The sequence below is a fragment of the Octopus sinensis genome, linkage group LG1 (genome assembly GCF_006345805.1).
Source record: "Octopus sinensis linkage group LG1, ASM634580v1, whole genome shotgun sequence".
In the NCBI taxonomy this organism is placed as follows: domain Eukaryota; kingdom Metazoa; phylum Mollusca; class Cephalopoda; order Octopoda; family Octopodidae; genus Octopus; species Octopus sinensis.
Window position 1 is genome coordinate 68,530,516 of NC_042997.1, and position 24,819 is coordinate 68,555,334.

At 35.4% G+C, this 24,819-nt stretch overlaps 1 protein-coding gene across 2 annotated transcripts in view; it reads left to right on the top strand.

Annotated features, from left to right (window-relative positions):
- Positions 1-255: 255 nt before the first annotated feature.
- LOC115214201 (neuronal acetylcholine receptor subunit alpha-10-like) overlaps positions 256-24,819 on the top strand; it is a 247,720-nt gene continuing 223,156 nt past the window's right edge. For both annotated transcript variants that reach the window (XM_029783306.2, XM_029783315.2), the window contains exon 1: positions 256-1,233. Coding sequence is in view for 1 of the 2 variants with exons in the window: in XM_029783315.2 (XP_029639175.1) it covers positions 1,170-1,233 (64 nt within the window). In the remaining variant the exon portion in view is untranslated. The remainder of the gene's footprint in view (positions 1,234-24,819) is intronic.

Consider the following 24,819-nt stretch of genomic DNA (forward strand, 5'->3'; position numbering starts at 1 on the left):
CATAATATACACCACACACGTGCAATATTTTATACACACACACAAACAAACAGAAGTAGGTACACATTAGTACACACTCGCGCGCCCGCGCACACCAACACGACCATGTAATTATATGCAAACACAGGCAGACACGTGTGTAGTACTACTAAAGAAACACACAAACACGGTGACACATATATGAATGCATGCATCTTCTCTCTTTCTTTCTCTCTCTCTCTCTCTCTCTCTCTCTCTCTCTCTCTCCACACACACACACACAGAGACTCATACACATATAGGATATGAAAAGAAACTTGCATCATTATAACATGCTTCTGAATTAGACGAGAAGGAAAGCAATACTTTGATACAGAAAGTGTAAACAAAATCTGGCGTCGTCACCACCACCATCATAAACAATACCAACTCCATACCCTCCACTACCACCACCACTACCACCACCACTACCACCACGATTACCTCAACCACAACGAGCGCCCCTCCGCAACCACCACTACCGCCTTTACCACCACCACCACCACCAACACCATCACTTCCACAACTGCCGGTGCTGCCAGCAAAGTCACTTTTAACTACCAACGATTATCACAACCACCTTACTACTACTACTACTACTACTACTACTACTACTACTACTACTACTACTACTACTACTACTACATATAATGATAATCATCATTACTATGGTTTTGATGATACTCTAACTGCAGATTTTCGGAACAAATCCAAATGCTTGACTACTGTTTAAAAACACATTCATATATTTATTTATATATGTTTATTTATATTTACCTTTACAGCATGTCGAGAAAAAAAGAAAACTATATTACCTTCCAGTAAATGTTTAAGAATATCTATGTTTTCTTTTCTTCTGATATTACGGTTAAAAAGTAGAAGAAAAAAATAATAAAAAGGTTGCATAACAATAACAAAGAGGATACGTGTATGAATATATGAGAAGAATTAGGGGAAAAAGAAGAGAAAAGAAAGCACAACAAGACATATACTTTACAAGAAAAGCACCATGCTGTAAAGATACAAACACATACATTTACGTACACACAGATAATATAAATATATATATGTATATATATATATGTTTGCATTAACGGATTTTGTCGTTCAGATAAAATGCACGGTCGTCAAATAGAAGACGGAAGCTCGGAATGGAAACTAGCACCAAACTGCCAAATTTCTATGTAATCTTGTTTATATTACTATCTACACTAGGTAAGAAATGTTGATCAGTTTATTTTCGTTTGTATTATCATGTTTATGTTTACTTTCTATTTTAACATGACTAATTTATAATTTCTGTTTTAAACATTTATTTTCATTATTTGAATTTCTTTTCTGTAAAACACAGAAGAAATACATTCATACATACATTCCTACCTACCTATCTATCTATCTATCTATCTATCTATCTATCTATCTATCTATCTATCTATCTATCTATCTATCTATCTATCTATCTATCTATCTATCTATCTATCTATCTATCTATCTATCTATCATATATATATGTACACTCACTGTATATACAGTCACATACTTTCATATGTACCTCTGTTTCTTTTCCGTATTCTTACTTAGTTTCCTCTTGTTCTTGGAAGCTTGTTACTTTATATCTAAAATATTAATATAGTTATTATAACTTTTAAAAGTTGTTCCTGGAGCAACACTTATAACAAGTAATAATGATCTCGTTTATGAGTAGTAATTTATTCCAACTTTTGTTACTGTTTTGATATTAATAAAACAATAACTGTTACTAACACTGACACATCCAAATATCTAGGGAGCGAGATGAATCGATCCTAAGAACGATAATACATCACCGGTATCTTATTTCATCGACAATCGAGCATAAAAGACAAAGTGCAGAAAAAAGTTATAGGAATATATACTAGAGAGTATTTTGTCATTCGACTGGACGATTCTGATAATCAGGCACTTTAATAATGATAATAATTCTGTCTACTACAGGCACATGGACATAAGCCCTGAAATTAGGGGGAAGGGCATAGTCGATTACATCAAGCCTAGTTAATGACTAGCACATAATTTATCGAACCCCGAACGAATGAAAGGTAAAGTCGCCGTCGGCGGAATTTGAACTCAGAACATGAAGACAGATGAAACGCCGCCAAGCATTTTATCGAGCTTGCTAACTATTCCCGTAAATGATAATGATAATTACTATTTCTTTATTAACCACAAAGGGTTTACATTAAAAAAAAAACAACATTGTGGACAGTACAGGATAAATAGAATGTGTGGTTACATGAAAGTCGTGTAAACAATGAAAATAATAATAATAATAATAATAATAATAATAATAATAATAATAATAATAATAATAATAATAATAATAATTTAGTACCAGGCAGTGGCTCACGTGGCTTCTGATGTTAACTGTTAAAATGTATGTTTTGTTTTGGGCTACAGTAAATATGCTGCTGAATACCACAACCAGTTAAATATGCCTCTTAGTGGCTGTCGATATGTACATATCTGATCACGAGCAGGTTTTGTAGGGGAGCATCATAGCCATGTGTTTAGAGCGATTCTTTGGGGTTTGGATAATCCCTCAAGTAACATAGGTGTTTCGTTCAACATCCTTAAACAATTCTTATCCAGGGTCCTTTTGAGCGGAATGCGTTACTCGACATAAGAAAATTGTAACCGGGCCCACCGGCAAGGTCATGAGCTGTTTATCTTGGTATGAGGTCACCATGTCTTGTACATACGATTGTGACACATGTGCCTGGTGTACACTTATTAGACGGGCAGTCATGATGGGTAAAGTGCATTTAGTACACTTGTACTCCATTGTCACTTTGATGGCATGCGCTGCTCTGTCACTCAATCTTGATGATGATGATGATGATGATGATGATAACAACAACAACAACAACAATAACAACAACTACAACAGCAACAACGACGACGGTGCCATACGTTTATTAATACGTTTTCAAATCAGAAAAAGGTTTAGTTAAGTGACTTTGCAGTATGTATTACGGGTATGTTAATTATTGACTGTGGAAGATAAATATGTTTTGTATCTTTTCGAACCAACAGAGAAAGAAATATCTGTAGGATACAGAGCGTCGATTCGTTGAAATAAACTCTATCCCAATGGTTAACCCTATGTTTTGACTTACGTATATAGCGGTGTGATAAGTTTTCTTCTCAACCACGTGGTACCGGGTTCAGTCCCATTCCGTGGCACCTTGGCTAAGTTTCTTTTACCATAGCCCCGGCCAATCGAAACTTTGTTAGTAGATTTGGTAGCCAGAAACTAAAAGAATTCCGTCGTACATATCGTGTACTAGTGTGTGTGTTCTTCACCAGAACGTGACACCGGCGTTTGTTTACTTTCCAGTAAATTAAATGTTCGGCCAAAGAGACCAATAGAATACGTATCAGGCTTAAAAAGATGCATGAAGGCTGATGTAAAATGTGGAACAACAAAAGAGAAAGAAAAATAAATACAGGAGTCGATTTGTTCGACTAAAATTCCTCGGGCGTTACCCGAGCATCTTCGCAGCCCAATGACTGAAACAAGTAAAAAATCAAAAATATACATGTTTATATGTCAATGCGTGTGAATGCGTACAAACTAAAATTTAAACAGATGAACAAGCACATTGACGTGATCAGTAGAGAGGAAGCATATTTTTACGATCTCAGTTTAGATCCCGCCAAACTTCATTTTTTATTTCGAAATCGATAAAATAAAGTACCACTTAACTATTAGTGCCGATTTTATCGATCACAAATTTATAATCTTTTCAAACATATACACGTGTGTAAAAGTTGAATTTATTTTAGAAATTAAAATTATAAAAGGTTATAAAAATATGTAAATGTTTGCATACATACATATATACTCATACATATGTGTGTGTGCGTGTGTATGTGTGTATATATTGAGAAAATGTCGTCAGGATTTTGGAAAAAAACCCTTATATTTCTTCATTATTATTAGCACTTTTGTTCCTCTCTAGAACTTGTCAAATACAATTTTGTGAATGTACAAACAGCTTGTCCATTTATATAAAACAGATGTTTTTGGGTGGGGTTTGTTTAGAAGAGAACATTGCTTTTGTTTTCTTTTTTTGTTTGAGGTTCCAAGTCGATGGAGATGGACAGATAGGAATATAAGTAGGCAGATAGGCTGATAGATGGATAGATAGAGAGAAAGATAGTCCGACAGATAGAAAGTGGGTAGAAGGAAAGTGAGAGAGAGAGAGAGAGAGAGAGAGAGAGAGAGAAAAGGAGTATCCACCTTCCTATTCATCATTCATTCATTTATTTAATTATTTTTTCCTTTACCATTGTATTGGAATGGGTTTAAGGATGGTGACCACTTAAAAGAAAAAACAGGTGTGGTTTGGTCATCACTGAAAGTTTTTTCTTTCTTTCTATCTCTCTTCTTTTTTCCTTTCTTCTTTTCTTCTTTCCTTTTTCTTCCATTTTTCTCCTTTCTTTCTTTTTTCCTCTTTGAGTTATATTTAGAATATACCCCTTCCAAACATTTATTTTCACGCCATAAAATCGAACTTACCTATACTCCAACAAAGCCCAAAAATGAAAACCTTGATTGAAAAAAAAACTTTACGGAATAGCAGACGACAACCAAAAAACTCTTAAAGAACACCTCACCAGTGCAGAATTCTAATCAGGGAATAAATCGGAATTCTTAGTAAAAGAATGTGGAGATAGGAGATGTAGAACATGCAATAATATCAACAACTTCAAATACTTGGAAAGTGGTTCTCACATAAAATTCAAGAGCAGATCCTTTTTCAAAATAAATGCAGATATGAAATGCAAAACGCAAAACCTCATATACTGCATTGCCTGCCAAATCTATGGAGAAAATTACATTGGCGAAACAAATGATTCCCCCTGTCAACGTGCAAGAATCCACAGGCAACATATGCTATAAGAAGAATTACGCAAGATTCCATTAGGCAAGCATCTCGAAATATGCGGCGACGGAAAATTCAAAATTTTTCACTTTTACAAATGTGCACGAGATGATCCGCAATACCGAAAAACAATGGAACTACATTTCATCAAATAATTCTCTCCAAAGTTGAATGTTTAAAAGAAAAACAGAGAGTACGTTTTGTAAGTGTTATACTAATGATCTCTAACGCAAAATCATGGAATTGAAAGAGGCGAGATCGAAATTACACAGTATAAACATGGACATATTCCCAACCACACACACACTTACAAGCACACACGCACAGAAACATGCACTCACATACACACTTCATCAAGGAATCCTCCCTAAAATTGAATATTTGAAAGTAAAGTGGAGAATTTGAATTCTTTATTCCAAATGTGGCTCTACAAATGTTCAGATATATATATCTGATATTCCAGCTTCATGTATATATATGCATGTATGTGTATATATATATATATATATATATATTTACATATATATATATACTGAATGATTTTTCAAATTGTTAATTTGCAAATATTATACTAATGTCTTTTCATGCAGAACTACACCTCCCTTCAAAAATGAATATTTGGAAGGGGTATATTCTAAATATAACTCAAAAGGAGAAAAAGAAAGAAAAGAGGAAAAAGGAAGGAAAAGAAAAGAAGTAAAGAAGTAATAGAAAAAGGAAAAGAAAAGAGAAAAAAGAATAGAGAGAGAAAGAAAGCAAAAACTTTCAGTGATGACCAAACCACACCTGTTTTTTCTTTTAAGTAGTCACCATCCTTAATCCCATTCCAATACAATGGTAAAGGAAAAAAAAAACAATTAAATAAATGAATGAATGGTGAATAGGAAGGTGGACAACCCTTCTTTCTCTCTCTTTCCCTCTACCCATCTGTCTATCTGCCTGCCTAACTATCTATCTATCTATCCATTTATCTCCAGAAATTGAAAACAGAGGGTTACCCACTTGCAAACAAATGTGGTAACATATAACAATATTGACCAAGGTTACCGTGGTCTTTTCCGTAGGCTTTTCTTCTCACGGATAAACCTTACTTGCTTTGCCCTTTACACCATATATCATAACACTGTGATACACGATATCTATTGATCGTTTTTCTTTTCCTCTTCCCCTTTTTTCTTCTTTTTTCATTTCTCTTTTCTTTTGTTCCTTTTCCTTTTCCTTTTCTTCTTTTTTATTTATTTTATTTTATTTTATTTTTTATTTTTATTTTTAATTTTTTTTTTTAATTAAAATTTTTTTTTGTTCTTCTTTTTCCCTTTTACGATCCCTTTTCATCGAAAACCTACGCCACCTTTTTTTGTTTCTTTTGTTTTTTTTTTTTCATCCCCCAAAAGAAAAGCTCTACCTTGTAACTTGTCCCATCTGTGTGCAGCCATGTGTGGCCAATAAAGAAACTTATCTATCTATCTATCTATCTATCTATCTATCTATCTATCTATCTATCTATCTATCTATCTATCCATCTATCTATCTATCTATCTATCTATCTATCTATCTATCTATCTATCTATCTATCTATCTATCTATATATCTATCTATCTATCTATCTATCTATCTATCTATCTATCTATCTATCTATCTATCTATCTATCTATCTATCTTGGCGACACTGTGAGGCATCCCGCAAGATTTGGGATGCGGGACGAGCGTGTCTTCATACGCGGATGAGGTCACCGTCGTAGTGTCTTGCCACGACCACAACAAGCTGGTCGGCGAGACACTGAAAGACTACGAAGCGGTAACAGGAGCGAAAATTTACCGGAAAAAGTCAGTGGACTCGCGTCTACGCACCTGAAGACGCAAGCCCATGCCGTCCAGCAGCGCCTCCGAGGTGGGACGCTGGACCGACGGTCCGGTCGAGTTTCTCGGGGTCTGGTTTGGTCCAGACTTCCAAACAGAGAAAAACTGGAACGAGATAACGAGTAGGGTTGCCATTCTCGCCTGGCAATGAGCCTAGAGGAAGCTGTCCCTAAAAGATCAGGCGGAGGTGGCGAACGCGTACATGGCGTCCGTCATCTACTACCGCCTCACCATCGTGCGTTGTCCTGACCCTACCATCACCAAACTGGAACGTTTCAAACTGAGTTATGTTTCAGTTTTATCGTTTGTATGAGTGTGTATGTATCCCCGCGTGTCTATAACAAAACACTCTTAACACGCTCGTCTAACGTTTCTTTTATCTCAAATGTAATACCTTCTATCTATCTTTCTGTCTGTCTGTCTCTGTCTATCTATCCATCTATCTACGAATATATGTTATTTATCTACTTATCTATCTATTGTATCTTACTTTAGATAACCTACTTTAAGTTTCATGTGAGGAGAAAGATATTTAGTTAAACTTATTTCAAGTCACTGACATCGTTGCACGTAGTGTTTCAGTATTTTCTTTAAAATAGCTAGTAGTAATACGAAAAAGAAAAACACTGCTTCGTTTAAGAAAAATATTGCTTTAGTTTTTAAGAAAAACGCTACTTTAATTTGGTAATGCAAGGTGTGGCTACAATAGTATTTTTGATAGTAAGTGGTACGAATTTATCGTCAGCAACTGATTCTGTTTAAATGCTGAATATGAAAACGAAAGAATAAAAAAAAAACTCAAATAGAGAAAAATGTATTTTTGGAAATATATTATACTTTGTCTAATTTACAAAAGTGTTTGTTTATTGTTAGTTTGTCCCCCCCCCCAGAATTATCAAAGTATAGAAGAGTGCGTTATGCATATATATTAGTATGTTTAGTGTTTAAATAAAGGATTGGTCCGTAATAATTTTGTGTATCGAAGTAATCTTCAGACTGCATTATTCAACTGAATGTGTGGTTTTCTGGTATACCGAGGTTGCATTTTTTTTATCCATTCAGGTATACCATTTAACTTTCGATGAATCTCCAATGCATGGTGTATGCGGGATTATAGTTCCTTAGTTTCAAGATGTGAATTGATACCAGTTATCTGAATGGTAATTCGAGATAATAAAACCTTTTATTGAAAGTTAAATGGTATACCTGAATAGATAAAAAAAATGCAACCTCTGTATACCAGAAAACCACACATTCAGTTGAATAATGCAATCTGAAGATTACTTCGATACACAAAAGTATTACGGACCAATCCTTTATTGAATCTACCTCTTGCAACGAACTAAATTCCTCATAGAGCTTCTAATTTGCTAAGTTTGAGATAACATCGGCTTCACATCTTGTTGCTTGACATAATATGCAGTCTACAATAAGCATAAATACTTTCATATGCATGTGCGTATACATACCAATTTGCATATATGCGATTATATATTTACATATGCATATTTGTGTGTGTGTGCGTGTGTACATGTGTGTGTGTGTGTGTGTATACATACATATGTATATGCATATATATCGTATGTATATATACATATATACATACGATATATACATACATATAGATAACAATATATACAAATATATATATATACACATATATATATAAATGTATGTGTATATCGTTTATACCTGTTAATATTCTTTTTAATGCCACTATCTAACACTGCTGTAGACGCCAATGCGTTAGTTTTGAATGAAAATTAATTAAATGGCCTTTCTACATAAGTAAAGTCTCCTTTTGAGCTAACTTACATATATCCTAATTGTCAACATATATTCTTTTAGTGCCTCAAACCAACATAATAGAAGCAAAAGTAACAATCTGCTTTATTATACGCTTATCGTGGAAACAATGTTACAAATATTCCATCGGATAAAACGGAAGAAAAAAGAACAGACAAAAACTCAGGAGCTAATAGGTAGTTATGTTTCTTATCTTAACTCAGGTTATTCTTATCAGATTAGATCTATGATAAAGATTATGAACCTAGCGGATTTTTATTTGGACATATGTCATTTAAGACTTCTTTATCAAGTTTTTTTTTCATTTTCTCAGAGAATTGATTGTGATATGATATAGATCTGGCTGATAATTCTAGGAGGTCACGTGACACCGGAATGATGGCTCGTAGCCATGATGTTGTTTGTAGTACTTTGATAAAAGTACAGACGAAGTACACATTCATGCACAAGAAAACCCAGTCCAAGTTGTTCGTTTTTAACCGAGCTGAATATCTTCCAGAACAATGGGTGTATATAAAACAAGGGTTTAAGAATACTTTCTGTACAAATATGTTAATAGGAGATAAATATCCAATCAGTAGGTCGCTTGCCATTTGGAGATAAACTTTCTGATTAGTTCTGATTCCTAATATTGACAGTGAAGCAAGTTGAGGTATATTTAATACGGTTCTTCCCGAGATAACTAACAATAATCGGTTACTACTGAACTGAAATACCAACATTCTGTCTTGCACATTGAAAATCCTCGGAGAATATTATCAATAGTCCAGTGTAATATCTACTCATTGGGATGAGTTCTAAAGGAAAGGGATTTTACCTCATCAACGGTGGATGAATATCGAGAAGCATTATCCAATAAAATATTGCGATTTTTGGGTAATTTATTTTATTAGATGAGGATGAACCAAGGTTTTCAAGACAATCAAGAAAAGTGCACGCATATTGATTGTTCTTCGACGATCATAAGACATTAAGAAATAATTCCAAATAAACAGGTGCAAAGATAACGCTGATATGGATCGCAAAAGACGAAAGAAAGAGAGAGAGAGAGAGAGAGAGAGAGAGAGAAGAGAGAGAGAGAGAGAGAGAGAGAGAGAGAGAGAGAGAGAAAGAAGTGAGAGAAGTAGAGAGAAACGATTAGAAATATAGAAAGAAAGAATGTGTGACAAAAGGGAAAGAAATAAGGAAGACAAAGAGAGAAACAAAATAATAAAGATTTCTTTCTACAACGACACGCATGAGTTGTCTGAGAATTTAACTGTGCTGAGAGTAAAAATAGAATTGTTCACATGTGTAAATATAGGTCTGACAGTAGGGAGGATGTTGAACATGGGATTTTCAAGAAAGTTGAAACTGCATTCACCGACATGTATGTGGTTGAGATGTGAAGGTGTGGCTTATATCCATCAGATATATACAGTTAAGTCTGTATCTAGAAGAAGAAAATACTTTAGAAGCTACTCACTTTTTTACCAAACCAGATTCATTTTACAAAAGTATTTAAAATAACCAGATATTAAATCAAGCAGCGTTTGAGCCTAGTCAAATTTTGAGTCCAAGAAGCGTTTGACTACAGAAAATAAAGAACACTAACTTAATTTTTAAACAATCCAATTATTCTAATGAGGCACATTAATTAAGATAAATTAATGTGTTTCTTTTGAATATTTTGATAGTTTAAGACAAAGATTTCACATATTGGAATAAATTTTCATTTGAGGTGACTAAGGTAAAAATAGCACTCCTCTGGGGTTTATGTCAAAATTGAAATAATACGATTTGTTGCAATTCTTCTCAGTCATACCAGCGTTGTCACATTAACATAGATAACATTAGCTAGGTTTCAAACCATGCTATGCATTGATAGCTATTTATAAGCGTTTTTTTTTTACATGATTTATTTAGCAGATGTAGAACAGTGCCCTTATCACTTGTAACTTGTCCCAGGCGAGTGAAAATACTGATGCGTTTAATGTTGAATTTGAAGATTTGTAATTTGAGATATTCAGGTAAAGAGTAGAAGTGGGGTACATTCATAGGAATGTAAATGTGAAAGAGAAATGTTTGTGAAGTGCCTAATATGTAGTTTGGAAGAGAGTAGGAGTGACGACAGGAAAGAAATTTAGGTCTGGTTGAAAGGTGGTAACAGCCTACTAAATCAGAGAAGCACATACCGTTAGAGTTGAGAGAAGCAAACTTGCCTTTGAGGGTCAGTGATTGAGTGTGTTGATCATTGAATCTTTACCAGTATGCCGAATGGTCTTTTTCATACTATTCAATCTGGGATGTTTGTGTGTGTAATAAGATATTTTTATATTGCGAACTTTATAGCCATTGATACGTTGGAAATGAAGCTATGGCTACATAATTCGTCTTTGTCAGACGTAGTTTACACTTTCTAGTGTTTTACCTTACATTGAGATAAATTCCTGTGGAGTAAAATATTGCAAACTTTGGCAAGGAAATGTTACTTTCTGGAACGTTTTATTTGAGGGTAGTGGAGAAGACACGGTTGGAACTAGTTTCCTTGTTGAGAGTTGAACAGATTCCACTTGTGGCGAGTGTGAATACGTGGTATGATAGGGAATTATTCAGCGTAGAGACAGATGAGTCGAGATAGGTTTATATCCAACCAAGGACGAAAGGTGAAACTGTTTTACTAAATATAGTGATATTTAGTATATTATCTGTATATCAGTAATAAAACACCAAGAAACATTCGAGGGAAAAAGATAAAGGCAACGGATTGACTTAGAAGATAAATTTCCTTGATAATATCCAATTGAAAGAAATGTGCAATAAGGTCAAAAGATTTGCCAAATCGAGTACTGTACAGAAAGAAAATATGACAATATGCGTTGGTAAGCCAATCTTACCTTACTAATGTTTTTAGAAATACATTGAAATTGCAGATTCTATATCTTACTCATAAATTGAAGGCTGATATCTTTAATGCTTCAATACACACAATGGAATGCTTAACTCGGTGTTTCTACATTAGAATATAATGAGAAGAGCCAACTTTTATTGTAATTGGGACTACAGTTGGAATGTTTTGCATTGCCATTCTCACTGATTATGCAAGTACCTACTGAAATAATAAACACTAAAAGGTGACAAAAATATGATGGCTATCGAACTGATTACAGAAATTTTATGTTATTGTTGCTTTTATAAAGGGCATTTCCTGTGGAAAGATATTGGATTTCACCAGAACTTTTTTGAAGTCCTTGATGGGCATCTACAGTTCTCATTGTATACACTCAGTTGATATAATCTGTAATTTATATTAAAGCCCACAAAGTCATTAGCCTTCAGCTGTAATATGCTTATTCTTTAACTTTATTTCGAAATAAGAGTATTCGTTATTATATTTCAAAAGCGAATATCGGGGACTAAGAGTTCAGCTTATGATGAGCGAAATTAATGTCTAAGTTTCGTCACTTTAAGTAACTTATCTTCCCTTATGCCATTAATAGCCTTAGGAGAGACATACATCTTTCAAATTTATCACTTTAAATCGGATTTGAAAAATTCCTTTATTCAATTTTAATTTTATCCCATTAAAGAAATTAGTTCATTAATACAATTCTAGCGAAAAGAGACTTCTTGGTGTTGTATTACTGTTATACAGATGTAGAGTTTAATAGAAACGCAAGCTAAGGCTTATATGGTTCTTTAACTAACCTCAATACTGGTAGCTGAATATCTCGACTAACTTGTCAATCAATAATAAGCATTTCAATGGGAGTTGTGTTTTCATCGTATTTTTCTTTGCTTAGGTTACGTTTTCTATGAGAAGAATAATATAAAATACTAAGATTACAATACAGTGAACAGCAAAAGAAACGGGCGACGTGTGTGACTGTGAAATATGTTTTAATATCATTATGTCAAAGATAAATTTTGATAAATCTGATAAAGTCAATTTCTTAGATGCATTTTGACCACAGTCTATGGGACGTTGTCATGTGTTCTAGCAGTGGGGGATCCACTATATCGAGATTGTAGGGCGTGACATGTTCAATACTGTGTATGCCCTCCCTGGGTGTTCAAAACGACCATACACATTCGGTACATGGATTGCATGAAGCAGTTCACAAAAACAATTGGCACTTGTGCCCACGCTCTGAGGAAAGCTGCCTCCAGTTCCACTCGAGTTGTTGGGTTTGGGAGCACCTAGTTCAAATGTCTCTGGATTTCATCCCACAGGTGTTCAATTGGGTTCAAATCCAGGCTGAGAGCCGAGCACAGGATGGCTCTGATGTTGTGCTGTCGCAAGAAGTCCATGGTGACCTTGGCTTTGTGAGAGAGAGCATTGTCCTGCTGGAACACGTGGCTATTGTGACGCGCGAAGTAGAGCACGATGTGAGGTGTTAGGATCTGGTTAACGTAGCGCTGCACTATAATGCCATTCCCTCCGCCTGTACCAGAAATTTGGAACACATGAGTCCCAATTATCTAATTCAGGTCTATAGCACCCCAAACCATGATGCTTTGGCCACCCCACGCGTCTCTCTCCATGACACAAGCGTCTCTGTACCATTCAACCCTCCTAGGCCACACTCTCAATCTGTCATCCGAGGTGGAAATGCAGTACTGGCTTTCGTCAGAGAAGACTATCGACCTCCATTGTTGATGCCCCCAATGCCGGTGCTGTGTAGCCCACTGTAGTCGTGTTTCAAGGTGGTGGGCGGTGAGGACAGGCCCTCAGCAGGATGACGGCAATGCAGGTTATTGGCGGCCAGTCGACGTCGTACCATGTCGTCGCTAACGAGTCGCTGCCCAGTGCCAATGGTCTCGCGAGCTGTCAAGCTGGCCGATCTGAAGCAATCACGAAGGTTGCATGTGGATGAAATGGTCCTGCCTGGGCGTGGTAACCCGAGGGTGCCGTCTGTGGGTACGGTCTGCAGTGCTGTCGGTGTTGCATCTCTGTTGCAGGCGATAGATAGTGCTGACATGGGCATTGTTAGCTTTCGCAACAACCAGGGCACGCTGCCCTGCTTGCAATCGGCCGATTGTTTGTTCTCTCTGCGCTGCTGACAATCGGGTCATACCTGATGCGTCTAAATTACAAATGCCAGGAACACAGTTCAAGTAGCATTTTATACCCACAACCTCCACGAGATGCACGTGAATTTCGGTTTTCATGACAATTGTTTGTACCTGCCACCCACAGCATTCAACGCAGCTGCGTTTTGGGGTCTCGTTTCAGGGAAAGTTGAAAAGTTACCTGCAATTTGGGTTTCAGCCATAAACTAGTATGTCTTGGACTATTTATACTTACGTCCCCGAAATAAATTTTGAGAATTTACCTTATAAAAATGACATTTGAAAAACTCGAGTCTTTTTGCGGTTGACTGTAGTTTAAAAAATAAGAATGCCTCACCAGTACTTCCAGCAGAGTAAAATATATTTTATGAATTCGTATTTGCTTCAATGTCATGCATTAGAGTTGCAAAGAATACCGAATTAGGAACCACCATTTTTAGTGCAACATGATTTAATTGTGCATGCTGTGTAAAAAGTCATGTGCGATGGAGTGGATAGAGTAAATTGGAGGCCAATCTAAATGCTGTTTTTAATCTTGCTCAGTGATCTCAGTTTATTTAGTTCAAGCATCACAACAGAGAATTAGCATAAGACAATTAGTAATTCGATTAAACAATACAATCAATATATTGGAATTATAACTACTTAATATATTATATAGATTTTGTAAAACAAAAGCATTTTTATTAACCAAAGTGAACCATTATTGATAGTTTGTAAACTGATCTGAAAAATATTAATAAATTACAGTTTAAACGCTATAAAAATGAAGTTGTAAATTATTTTAAAATGAAAGTAGCCGTATCTTCATTATTCATGTACAATAAGAATCCAAATTTATTAGATTTTTATTTCCATAAGAAATAATTTTTCAAAATTTGTGTTTTCTTACTCGTTCTGATTGAACTTTTCCTTTAACTTATAAGGAAATGGATTCAAGTTAATTTTAATTTTCGAATACTAATATTACTTCAAAAGGAAGAAGGGATGGGCTCAGTAATAGTTTCACCTTTATCTTGTATAAAATTCAATAGAAAGTATTCAAAGTATCAGCTTAATTATAGTATTTCAGTACCTCGTTCAATAGAAAGAGCAACGGAATGCTAAATGGTGCTTTACCGGAAGTTGGTTTCCTTACCCACTCATAAAACCGCTAAAAGAAAACTCTAAAACTTAATGTTACTTTCTTCTTTCTCTCTTACAGCATAAAATAAACTTTGAAGATGTTTGAAATTTCATGGCGGTTAAATGTATATTAATCAGCAATCAATTTAGTAAAATAATATTTGAAAAAAATGTGATGCGTATTTAAAAAGTCTATTTCTAACCAACAAGATTGATTAGTTGAATCAGTTCACATATCTTGAAATATGTTTGTATTCAATAAAGTCTGAGAATCTAACTGACGATATTGCAAAGATTATGCAATAAATAACTCGAAAAACCTTTTAGCTTTGTTGATATAATAATAATAATAATAATAATAATGATAATAATAATAATAATAATAATAATAATAATAATAATAATAATAATAATAATAATAGTAATAATAATAATAATAATAATAATTATAATAATAATGATTTTAATAATAATAATAATAATAATAAAAAGCCTAGCAGAGTATTTATAGAGCAGCACAGAAAAACTACTAAAGACAATGAATAAAGAACGGGTGATGAAGCGCGTAATAGGGAAAAAAGCACAAGAATGAAATACAAAGAGAGCACGTCAGACAGATTGGAGAGAAATCCCTGCATGGCCAATTTTGGAGAGTCACTGAAGACGTATGTAGAACAAAATCCTGGGCTTGGTTAAAAAAAGGGGCAATTAAAAATAGAAACAGCCTAAATGTAGCAGCACAAGATCAAGCGATAAAAACAAACAACTTGAGAAAGAATATAAAAGAAGAGAAAAATGTAGAGCCTGTGCAACTTGGAAGGAGACAGTGGCACACATTGACCGCGTACTTCGGACAAGCCCGACTGATAGTACATTCGTGTCTGTAGAGTTTATCTCGAACCGATAGCGCCTTCCAGTAGCACTGCCAGGCCAAGAACATCTGGAAATCAACCATGATAGTTCCCGATCGAAAAATCATTAATTCACTATAAATTTCTAAAACGATCCCATTACCCGACTGGTAGAGAGCTGTGAGCGCCTGACGACATTATAGGTGCCAGTCTCCCAGTTTCGTTCATTTCTACACCCAGGACTGCAGCTCCGTCAAGGAGACGAGCTGCGGAAAGACGAGCCTCACAAACGGAGCACACACACGCTCACTGTCCAGAAATCGCTGCAGGTGACATCACCTAATAGCATGTCTGAATTTGAATAATAGAAACTTCAGGCTGGTCAAGCAGTAACCGAGACATGGCATGGCGGTCAGGCAATAAATGATAACGGATGCAATGTAAGCATTCGCCACCTCTGCCCGAACTTTCATGGATAGGTTCTTCTCAGCATTTCTGGGTAAGACTGGCCACCTTATTCTCCACCTTGTCCCAGTTCTTATCAACCTGGAAGTTGGGACCAAACCAGATCCTGTGTATTTTAACTGGACCGTCCGTCCAGCGTCCAACGACTCCGTCCGATGGCATCATCCTGCCTCTCCAGGAGCCCAACCGTAAACTCACCGATTTGTCGGCGTTGATTTTAGCCCCTGCAACCGACTCATATTCCTTTAGGATGGTGCCACTGTCTCCACTTCGGAGGAGTTCAACACCATGACGATGACGTCGTCTGTATATGCCGATACTGCCCTTCCTTGTCCCACTTCGAAAGGGATGCCCCTTAGCTGTTCCAACTTCCGTAACAGTGGCTCGAGTGCCAATACGTAAAAAAGAGGTGACAGTTGGCAGCCCTGACGGCCGAGCGTGCAATGCCATACAGCTCCAATAGGTGGCTGTTTATTTTGATTACTTAACATTTGCAGCTGTCATTGCTGCGATACAGCCTCTGGAAACGGGTCCGAAACCGCCTACTTCCAGGACGTCCTCCAAGTAGCGATGATCGACCGTATCGAATGCTTTTGATTGATCCAAATTGATTAGAGCACCCACGAAGCCAGCTTTGGTGCCAGCCATCTCTATGATGTATTGCTTATTATTGCGCACGTTTGCGTTTCTCCGACCAGACCATTGGCGACAAGCGCCAGCCTTTTCGCTAACACCTTGATCAAAATCTTAAAGTCCGTGTTTGGCAGAGTTATGGGCCGAAAATTCGGTAGTACATCCCCATTGTCGGCGTCCTTCCTCAGCAGTGTCACCACACCTCTGCTAATAACATTAGGAATTCTGCCGTTCGGTTGCCTGTTGCGGCCCACGCCTGACAAGAGATTACCAAACAAATCTGGCATTGAATTCATATATAAAAGATATATATATATATATATATATATATATTTGTGTGTGTGTGTTTATGCATATATATATATACATACATAAACCGCTTGGAATAGATTGACCTTGAATTCTGCTGGGCTTTCACGCTAAGTCATAGCGTTATCGCTCACTGCCGTCGTTTATAGAAATGCTTGGAAGTAAAGTGTTGAGAGTATGGTCGTCTGAAAAGGAAGATCGGGTTTCAGTTCCGCGGAATCTTCTTGTTTGTATTGAGAAAGATGAAAACGTCTTGCAAACGGTCATGAGAGGTGACGTATCGTGGGTATGATCCTGAAACGAAGGATCGGTCTTCGCAACAAAAGACTCCAACAAAGTTTCAAGACACCGAAGAAATCAAAGAGAATGCGACAAGGTAACTGATTGCAATCTCCGGAAAGGAGCTTCAAGAATACTTCCATTAATGGAAACGATGGTGCATAATGTGTGTGGCTTTAGAAGGGAACAACTTCGGAACATTAAATGACGAATTGGTATGTGTTGTAGTTTTCTTTTTACATTAGCAGTCCCAATATTTTCCGATCATACCTTGTATATATATCAAGAACATAGATGAGAGAGAAGAAGAGAGAGGAAGAGGGGAAGGGTGGAAGAGTGAGGGAGAGCGAAAGAGAGAGAAATAATTTCGTATGAAGTAATTAAACAAGCTAAATTCATATAGCAAATATATTTACACTAATGCTTGTGTTAGGTTTTAAGCAATTTTACGAACGCCTTGGTTAGGTTTTAAATATATATATATATAATATATATATATATATATATATAATATATATATATATATATATATATATATAATATATATATATTATATATATATATTTGCTACCAAGAATTCAAGGATAAATGATTCAACCGACATATAACTTCATCTTTGTAGGTTCAAGGTTTGACTAGTTTTCTTTATTTTTTTTAATGAAAATATTTTAAAAAGCAATTAATTAAAATTATTTTGATGACTATCTTAATATAGGAAATATCATTTAATTGAATCATCTCAGTCAGTTATTTAAGTCTATTTTGACAAAATTTTAAATTGAAACAGAATTAATGCTTAATTGACATAATTGATTTATATAACTTCACTCGTTCAAGGTCCGAGCTTAAATTGATACACATACTATGAAGAGAATGGTAAACATTAAACCATTAATTCTAACGGAAAACCTTATTGAAGAAAAAAACTCAATATAATTTAATTAAGAAATATAATCATTACATTTTTCTAAAATGTTAAGAGCTCAAATGGACTTTTCACACAATTACCTTGAATTGTCAGCTGGTATTTTATGCTGCTGTTTATTTGCACATGTTTACATACAGAGATTAATGATGTATTTTCTGACATTTGTTTATCACTGGAATCCCAGTAGGCCTTTTGATGTACGATCATTTAAAATGTTCTTCTTTTCCAAAAATGTGTATTCAAATTGTGGCAGTATACAACTCATGCTCTATTTCTAAGATACTCCACCTATTTTCATTCTGCTAATGAGAAACAATCAAAGCAGTAATCAAATAAGTGCAGGGACTGGAAAACATCAAATATATCGACGCAAACATGTACATGAACATCAGTGTCACGAAACATATGCAACAAACTGAAAATACAAGTAACCTGAGTACATTTTGCGATATGCCGAGGATGGTGATTCTCCAGTATATACTGACGAAAGTAAAATTTTGTATGGTAATAAACTCTGAGTAAGCTAATTAACTAAAAACAGTAAAAATATTCATTCTGACAAGTCATCAGTGATAATTTGCTATCGTTTCCATGCAATTGATAAGCGCTTACAAGACGTAATTGGAGCAATAAGTTTTATAAGAGCAAACATTAGTTTTGATGACTGAATTTTAAATCTAAATGAATTGAATAATTTAAAGCAATCATCGTAGATTTTCAACATCGTTGAACATTAAAACACGCTACATTTGGCTAACGGATAAATAACAAATAACAAAACAAAGGTAAGACTTTATTAACAAAAATAAAATCATGGACGATAATCAGAAATCCTCCACATCATAACACATTTCACTGTTTTCGTCTAAACTTCGTGTAGTTCTTTAAGTTATTCAATTGGAAGCTACACAGTTACTATTCCAGAGAAATGTGATTTAACAGGATATCTCTTGAATAAGGTCTGAGGATATAATGACTATGATAGAATATTCGACTTAATTTGGCATAGAAATGTCCCACTACTTGATATATTGGAAAGCTTTACGAACTTGACCAAGATTAAAAGAACTGGTTAAAAGAAGATGCTTTCTTTACGGAGATCTATTTGTTCAATCTTGTACATGATCAAAGTGTATGGCATGTCCTGTAGAAATAGTAGGCTGATATAGAAAGAATATAGTTTGAATCTCCTGAAAACCGACGTCGTTAGATAAATTGCTTTTGCTTGTATTGCATTAGCTTTATTCTTTCTCATTATTTCTTTTCCGGCTAAACTACATCTGTAGGCGTGCGTGTGCGTATGTGTGTGTGTGTGTGTGTGTGTGTGTGTGTGTGTTTAAGTGCATGTGTGTCTATATGTATGTATGTACCTGTCTGTCTGTCTGTCTGCCTGCCTGTCTGTCTGTCTGTCTGTCTGCGTGTCTGTATATCTGTCTGTCTATCTATCTATCTATCTATCTATCTATCTATCTATCTATCTATCTATCTATCTATCTATCTATCTATCTATCTATCTCTGTTAAATGATCGATTTATCATTATCTTTTGTGCATATTTGCCTTTTTGTATATTTCTGCTTCGGTAACTAACAATATGATATCTGCAGGCATTTTGTCCATGCAACCAGGAGGTGCTTGTAGGTGGAAGTTACGTAAAGAAAATGGACAATAATAAAGGATAGGACTGCAACAGCGTCAGCGAGATGGATAACAATATGAAGGTTAATAACATCTATAGCACCCAGGACAATAAGAATAATAGAAAAATGTTCATAAGCCCAGAATATTTACGGAACATCATTATCATGCCATTAATATATATATATATAATCAACTAATAAGGGTGAGAAAATTGGATACTAATTTAATAGTACATCCATTTAACACCAAGTGGCTTGGTGCAAAAAAACCTGGATTACGATAAATTTTATACATAAATATAAGAGAGTAAACACTATGTGGTCGATTCTAGCACTAAAAATAGATCCGCTAGGTTTCAACCACAAAGAATTGTTTCCGATGAAAGTTAGCACGACTACTAGCGGAAACGAACAGGGCAAATAAAAATAACAAAAATGCAGATTAGTTCAGGACAATTGTTTCGCTATTAATAAATTATGTAATTTTACTCACATAACATATCTGTAGCTCTTCAGCCGAACCCGTCCAGAATAATCCAGGTTTTTATGCACTAAGCCACTTGGTGTTCAATGGATGTACTATTAAATTAGTATCCAATTTTCACCCTTTTAGTTGATTGTAATTACACTACATTTAATTTTGGATGTAGTATCTGTTTCCGTGCGGTTGAGTAAATTTTATTCTGGACGGGTTTGGCTGAAGAGCTACAGATATGTTATGTGAGTAAAATTACATAATTTATTAATAGCGAAACAATTGTCCTGAACTAATCTGCATTTTTGTTATTTTTATTTGCCTTGTTCGTTTGCGCTAGTAGTCGTGCTAACTTTCATCGGAAACAATTCTTTGTGGCTGAAACCAATTTCGATTATTGCCTAGGCAATAATCGAAATTTTTGTTCGTCTTGTGGTTGAGAGAGGCTCCTTATCTTTCCTGATGAGAAGATTGCATAATGTACCTTGTATTCCTTCGGAATAAAAATATGCTGTCTTCGAAACATATGTCGAGAGTAAAGGAATTTTGTTAACATCTTCGTTCGACTCCATTCTTTCATTCATTCATATACAACACACACATTTCTATACAAGAAACCGGAGTTTCTACCCTTGACAGGTCGCTTCAACCGTGTTTTCTGACGTGAATTTAATACTCAGGTTTCGGTTAAACGAATTTTCCATGCTGACGATAAACATAGGATAATTCATTCACCTACTTAAATATATATATATCAATGGTGTAATAATGTACATATATGTGTGTGTCTGTGTGTGTATGTGCGTGTGTGTATGCGTGCTTGTGTGTGTGTGTGTGTATTATATATATTTATACATACGTGTATGTTTGTAACACTACCTATCACCCCATCCTTAGAACAGTAATTATCGCACCGTATCTCCGATATCTTCAATCTCCATCATGATACCTGCAAATACTATCGCTGCTAACATTATCAGCAATCACCTCTATGACGATTATGACCTACCAGGACTTGCTTGAATGACCTCCATGTCTGCCACCAACACACGTACCACATCCACCACTAACATTGATTAATATGTTCTTCCTCAAAATATCAAGAAAACTACTACACACACCACAGATACCACCAACTATAATTATTACAATCTTTTCCCCGAAACGACATCAGCATATAGCAGTCCAATCTCTCTGAAATCCCCCCCCCCCCAGTTTAACCACTTTAGAAATTTCTTAAATAACCTGGAGAAATCAATCCCTGATACAATACACCGACAAAGAAGGTAGGTGTCCCCAGTTAGAAGCCGAAAGGACGGTCTGTAATTGGCACAGTAAATAATATCTGTTGAACATGAAGATATCATGCTGTTAGTAAGCAAGCGTCGTAACTATCTGAGAGCAACAATACTGCGTAAAGAAACAAACTTAATACAGTGAAACCTAAGAAGAGTTTACTCCGTTAAATGAGGAATGATCAAGAAATATAGAAGACCTCAAACATAGATAAACCTATCCATTTATATCTATACATCATGTATATAGATATCAAAACTATGTAATATTTTTATATCCACTTACTAAATGTATGTTCTTATCTATGTTTAAAACTCTCATCAACCATCCCTGGAAGTTAAACACCTTCAATATAGCATTACTCGGAAAAAAGTTTGATTCAATTAAACTATTCAGAAACATGCTGATATAAAAACAGTATAGATAATACTAGAGGAAGAAAATTACACCACAAAATAAAGGCGTTTTACAGTCAACACCAACTTACTAATGCACACAATTAATAGTTTATACAACAGCAAACGCTTACCACTCCTCATTTTCTGATCTCCGAAACTCCTACCTGCTGAGATAACTATCCCAAAATAAGGAAACCTTGCTGGGAGTAGTTAGAGATGAGGGTATATTAAAATCAGGAAAATGGACTAAAACAAAACAAGAAGTATAAGACGTACAAGAAGAAAATGAAGAAGCACTATGAAACAGGAGACTACACAATCAGTTTCATGTAACTGCAACTGAAGCTGCTGGAACGCATAGGTGGGTGTTAACGAAGAAGGAAATACTGAAAAACAGAGAGAGCGAGAACACAATACTGGCGGCTTAAGACCAAGCTTTGGTTACTTATTGGAGGGTCAAACTTAAGAATGAGCAAATTTCTCCACTCTGCTAAATCTTTAATAGAGTGGACGAATCTATTGCCCATATTGTGAAAGAATTTCCTCGATTTGCACAAAACCAATATAGAGCAGATGGTTGAGCTCAACATGCCAGTCTTAGTGGTGGTAGACAAGGTGAGTTACATGAATGTGATAATAGATGTTACATACCCCTTTGACACACGAATTATCAAGAAAGAAGACGGAAAAATAGACATATACAACCCACTTCAATACGAGATAGCCTGACTGTGGAAAATGAAGACGGTGAAGATAATGTGAAAATAATCATTGCTGGATCTCTAGGAACAATATCAAAAGACATCAGTAGGAATTTAAAGGAAATGGGAATAGAGTACCCAGTAGAAATGTTACAAAATATTTACCTCGTTGACACGGCCAAGATCATCAGTAAAGTAGTAGATAGTTGAAAAGAACAGATAATCTACCATAGGCTGCAGGTAGCAAGCCCGATACCCACGAAAGGCTCCAGGAGCTCTAATAAAATCTGAGTTAAAAGAACAATACTGACAGCATCATCATCAACAACAACAACAACAATAATGGTTTCAAATTTTGCCACAAGGGCAGCAATTATGGGGGAGAGGAGAAGTCGACTTCATCGATCCCAGTGTTTCACTGGTACTTAATCTATCGACACCGAAAGGATGACAGGCAAAGTGGACTTCGGCAGAATTTGAACTCAGAACGTAGTGACTGGCGAAATACCGCTAAGCATTTCTTTCAGAGTGCTAATGAGTCAGCCAACTCACCGCTTAATAATAATAATAAATAATAATAATAATAATAATAATATAATAATAATAATATATAATAATAATAATAATATAATAATAATAATAATAATAATAATAATAATAATAATAATAATAATAATAATAATAATAATAATCCTTTCTACTATAGGCACAAAGCCTGGAATTTGTGGGGAGTGGGATAGTCAATCACATCAACCACAGTACTTGACTGGTTTTTAATTTATCGACCTCGACCGGATGAAAGGCAAAGTCGACCTCGGCGGAGTTTGAACCTAGAAAGTAAAGACGGACGAAATACTGCAAAGTGGGTTACATGGAAAGTGGGGAAGTAGGTTACATGGATTCTTGTACATATTTTATCGGTACTGAAAGGATGACAGATAAATTCGACGACGGTGGAATTTGAACTCAGAATATTTTTGGTTTACGATTGAAACATTCATATTAATGACGTAACTCTGGGATTCCTAGAGAATTAACATCATTACTACCTTCATTAACAAACTCATATTTAACAGTAAATATCAACCATCATTACTGCCAGTAGTAACTCCGAGACTTCAGAAAACGCCATGAGGTCCCCAGCATCAGTGTGTCTGTATCCTATATAATAACATGCACATCAACTCCCACATACAATTATCAATTAGTAACTATAATGACAACAGCAGCAGCAGCGATTATCATAAACAATAGCTTTACAATGCGAACATCACGTTCAATTCTGTCACGAAAGTAGCTATAGTCAACGGCATCATCGAAACCTTAGTAACAATTTCCCAACTACCACATCTACCACTTCCCATCTCCCGTAACATTCATCACAATTACCAACATATTCAAACATCGGAAAGGTATCACCCAACGACCATAAACGTCACAAAGGTATCACATTCATATTAAGATGAACTTCTACATAAATAGTGACAGCATCACCACCAACGCAGCTACCGTAGTCACAACAAACAGCAGCATCAGCAGTAGCAACACCGCTACCAATATCATTAATATCAGTATCTTCAGGAAGTCATCTATGGCACAAACAAAGCCGAAAGAGTCTTTTAAGCTTGGATGGTGAATAAAAAGTAATTACCTAACCTAGATTTATTTGGAATGCAAAGCTTTGTCTTCGAGAAATCAGTATGTCAACAGCTGGTTCTTGTTTATTCAAAAGCCTTTACGAACTTAGGAGCATTTCTCTAGTCACGTGACCACCTTTTTTTTATCACTTCCTGACAGAGCTTGATCTAGTTCGAAAATAAATTATTAGTGTATATTTAATAATATCTATCTATCTATCTATCTATCTATCTATCTATCTATCTATCTATCTATCTATCTATCTATCTATCTATCTATCTATCTATCTATCTATCTATCTATCTATCTATCTATCTATCTATCTATCTATCTCATTTGTCCGTCAGTCTGTTTCTCTTTCGCTCTCTTTATATACGTATACATTCACTCATACAATTATACATACATACATACATAC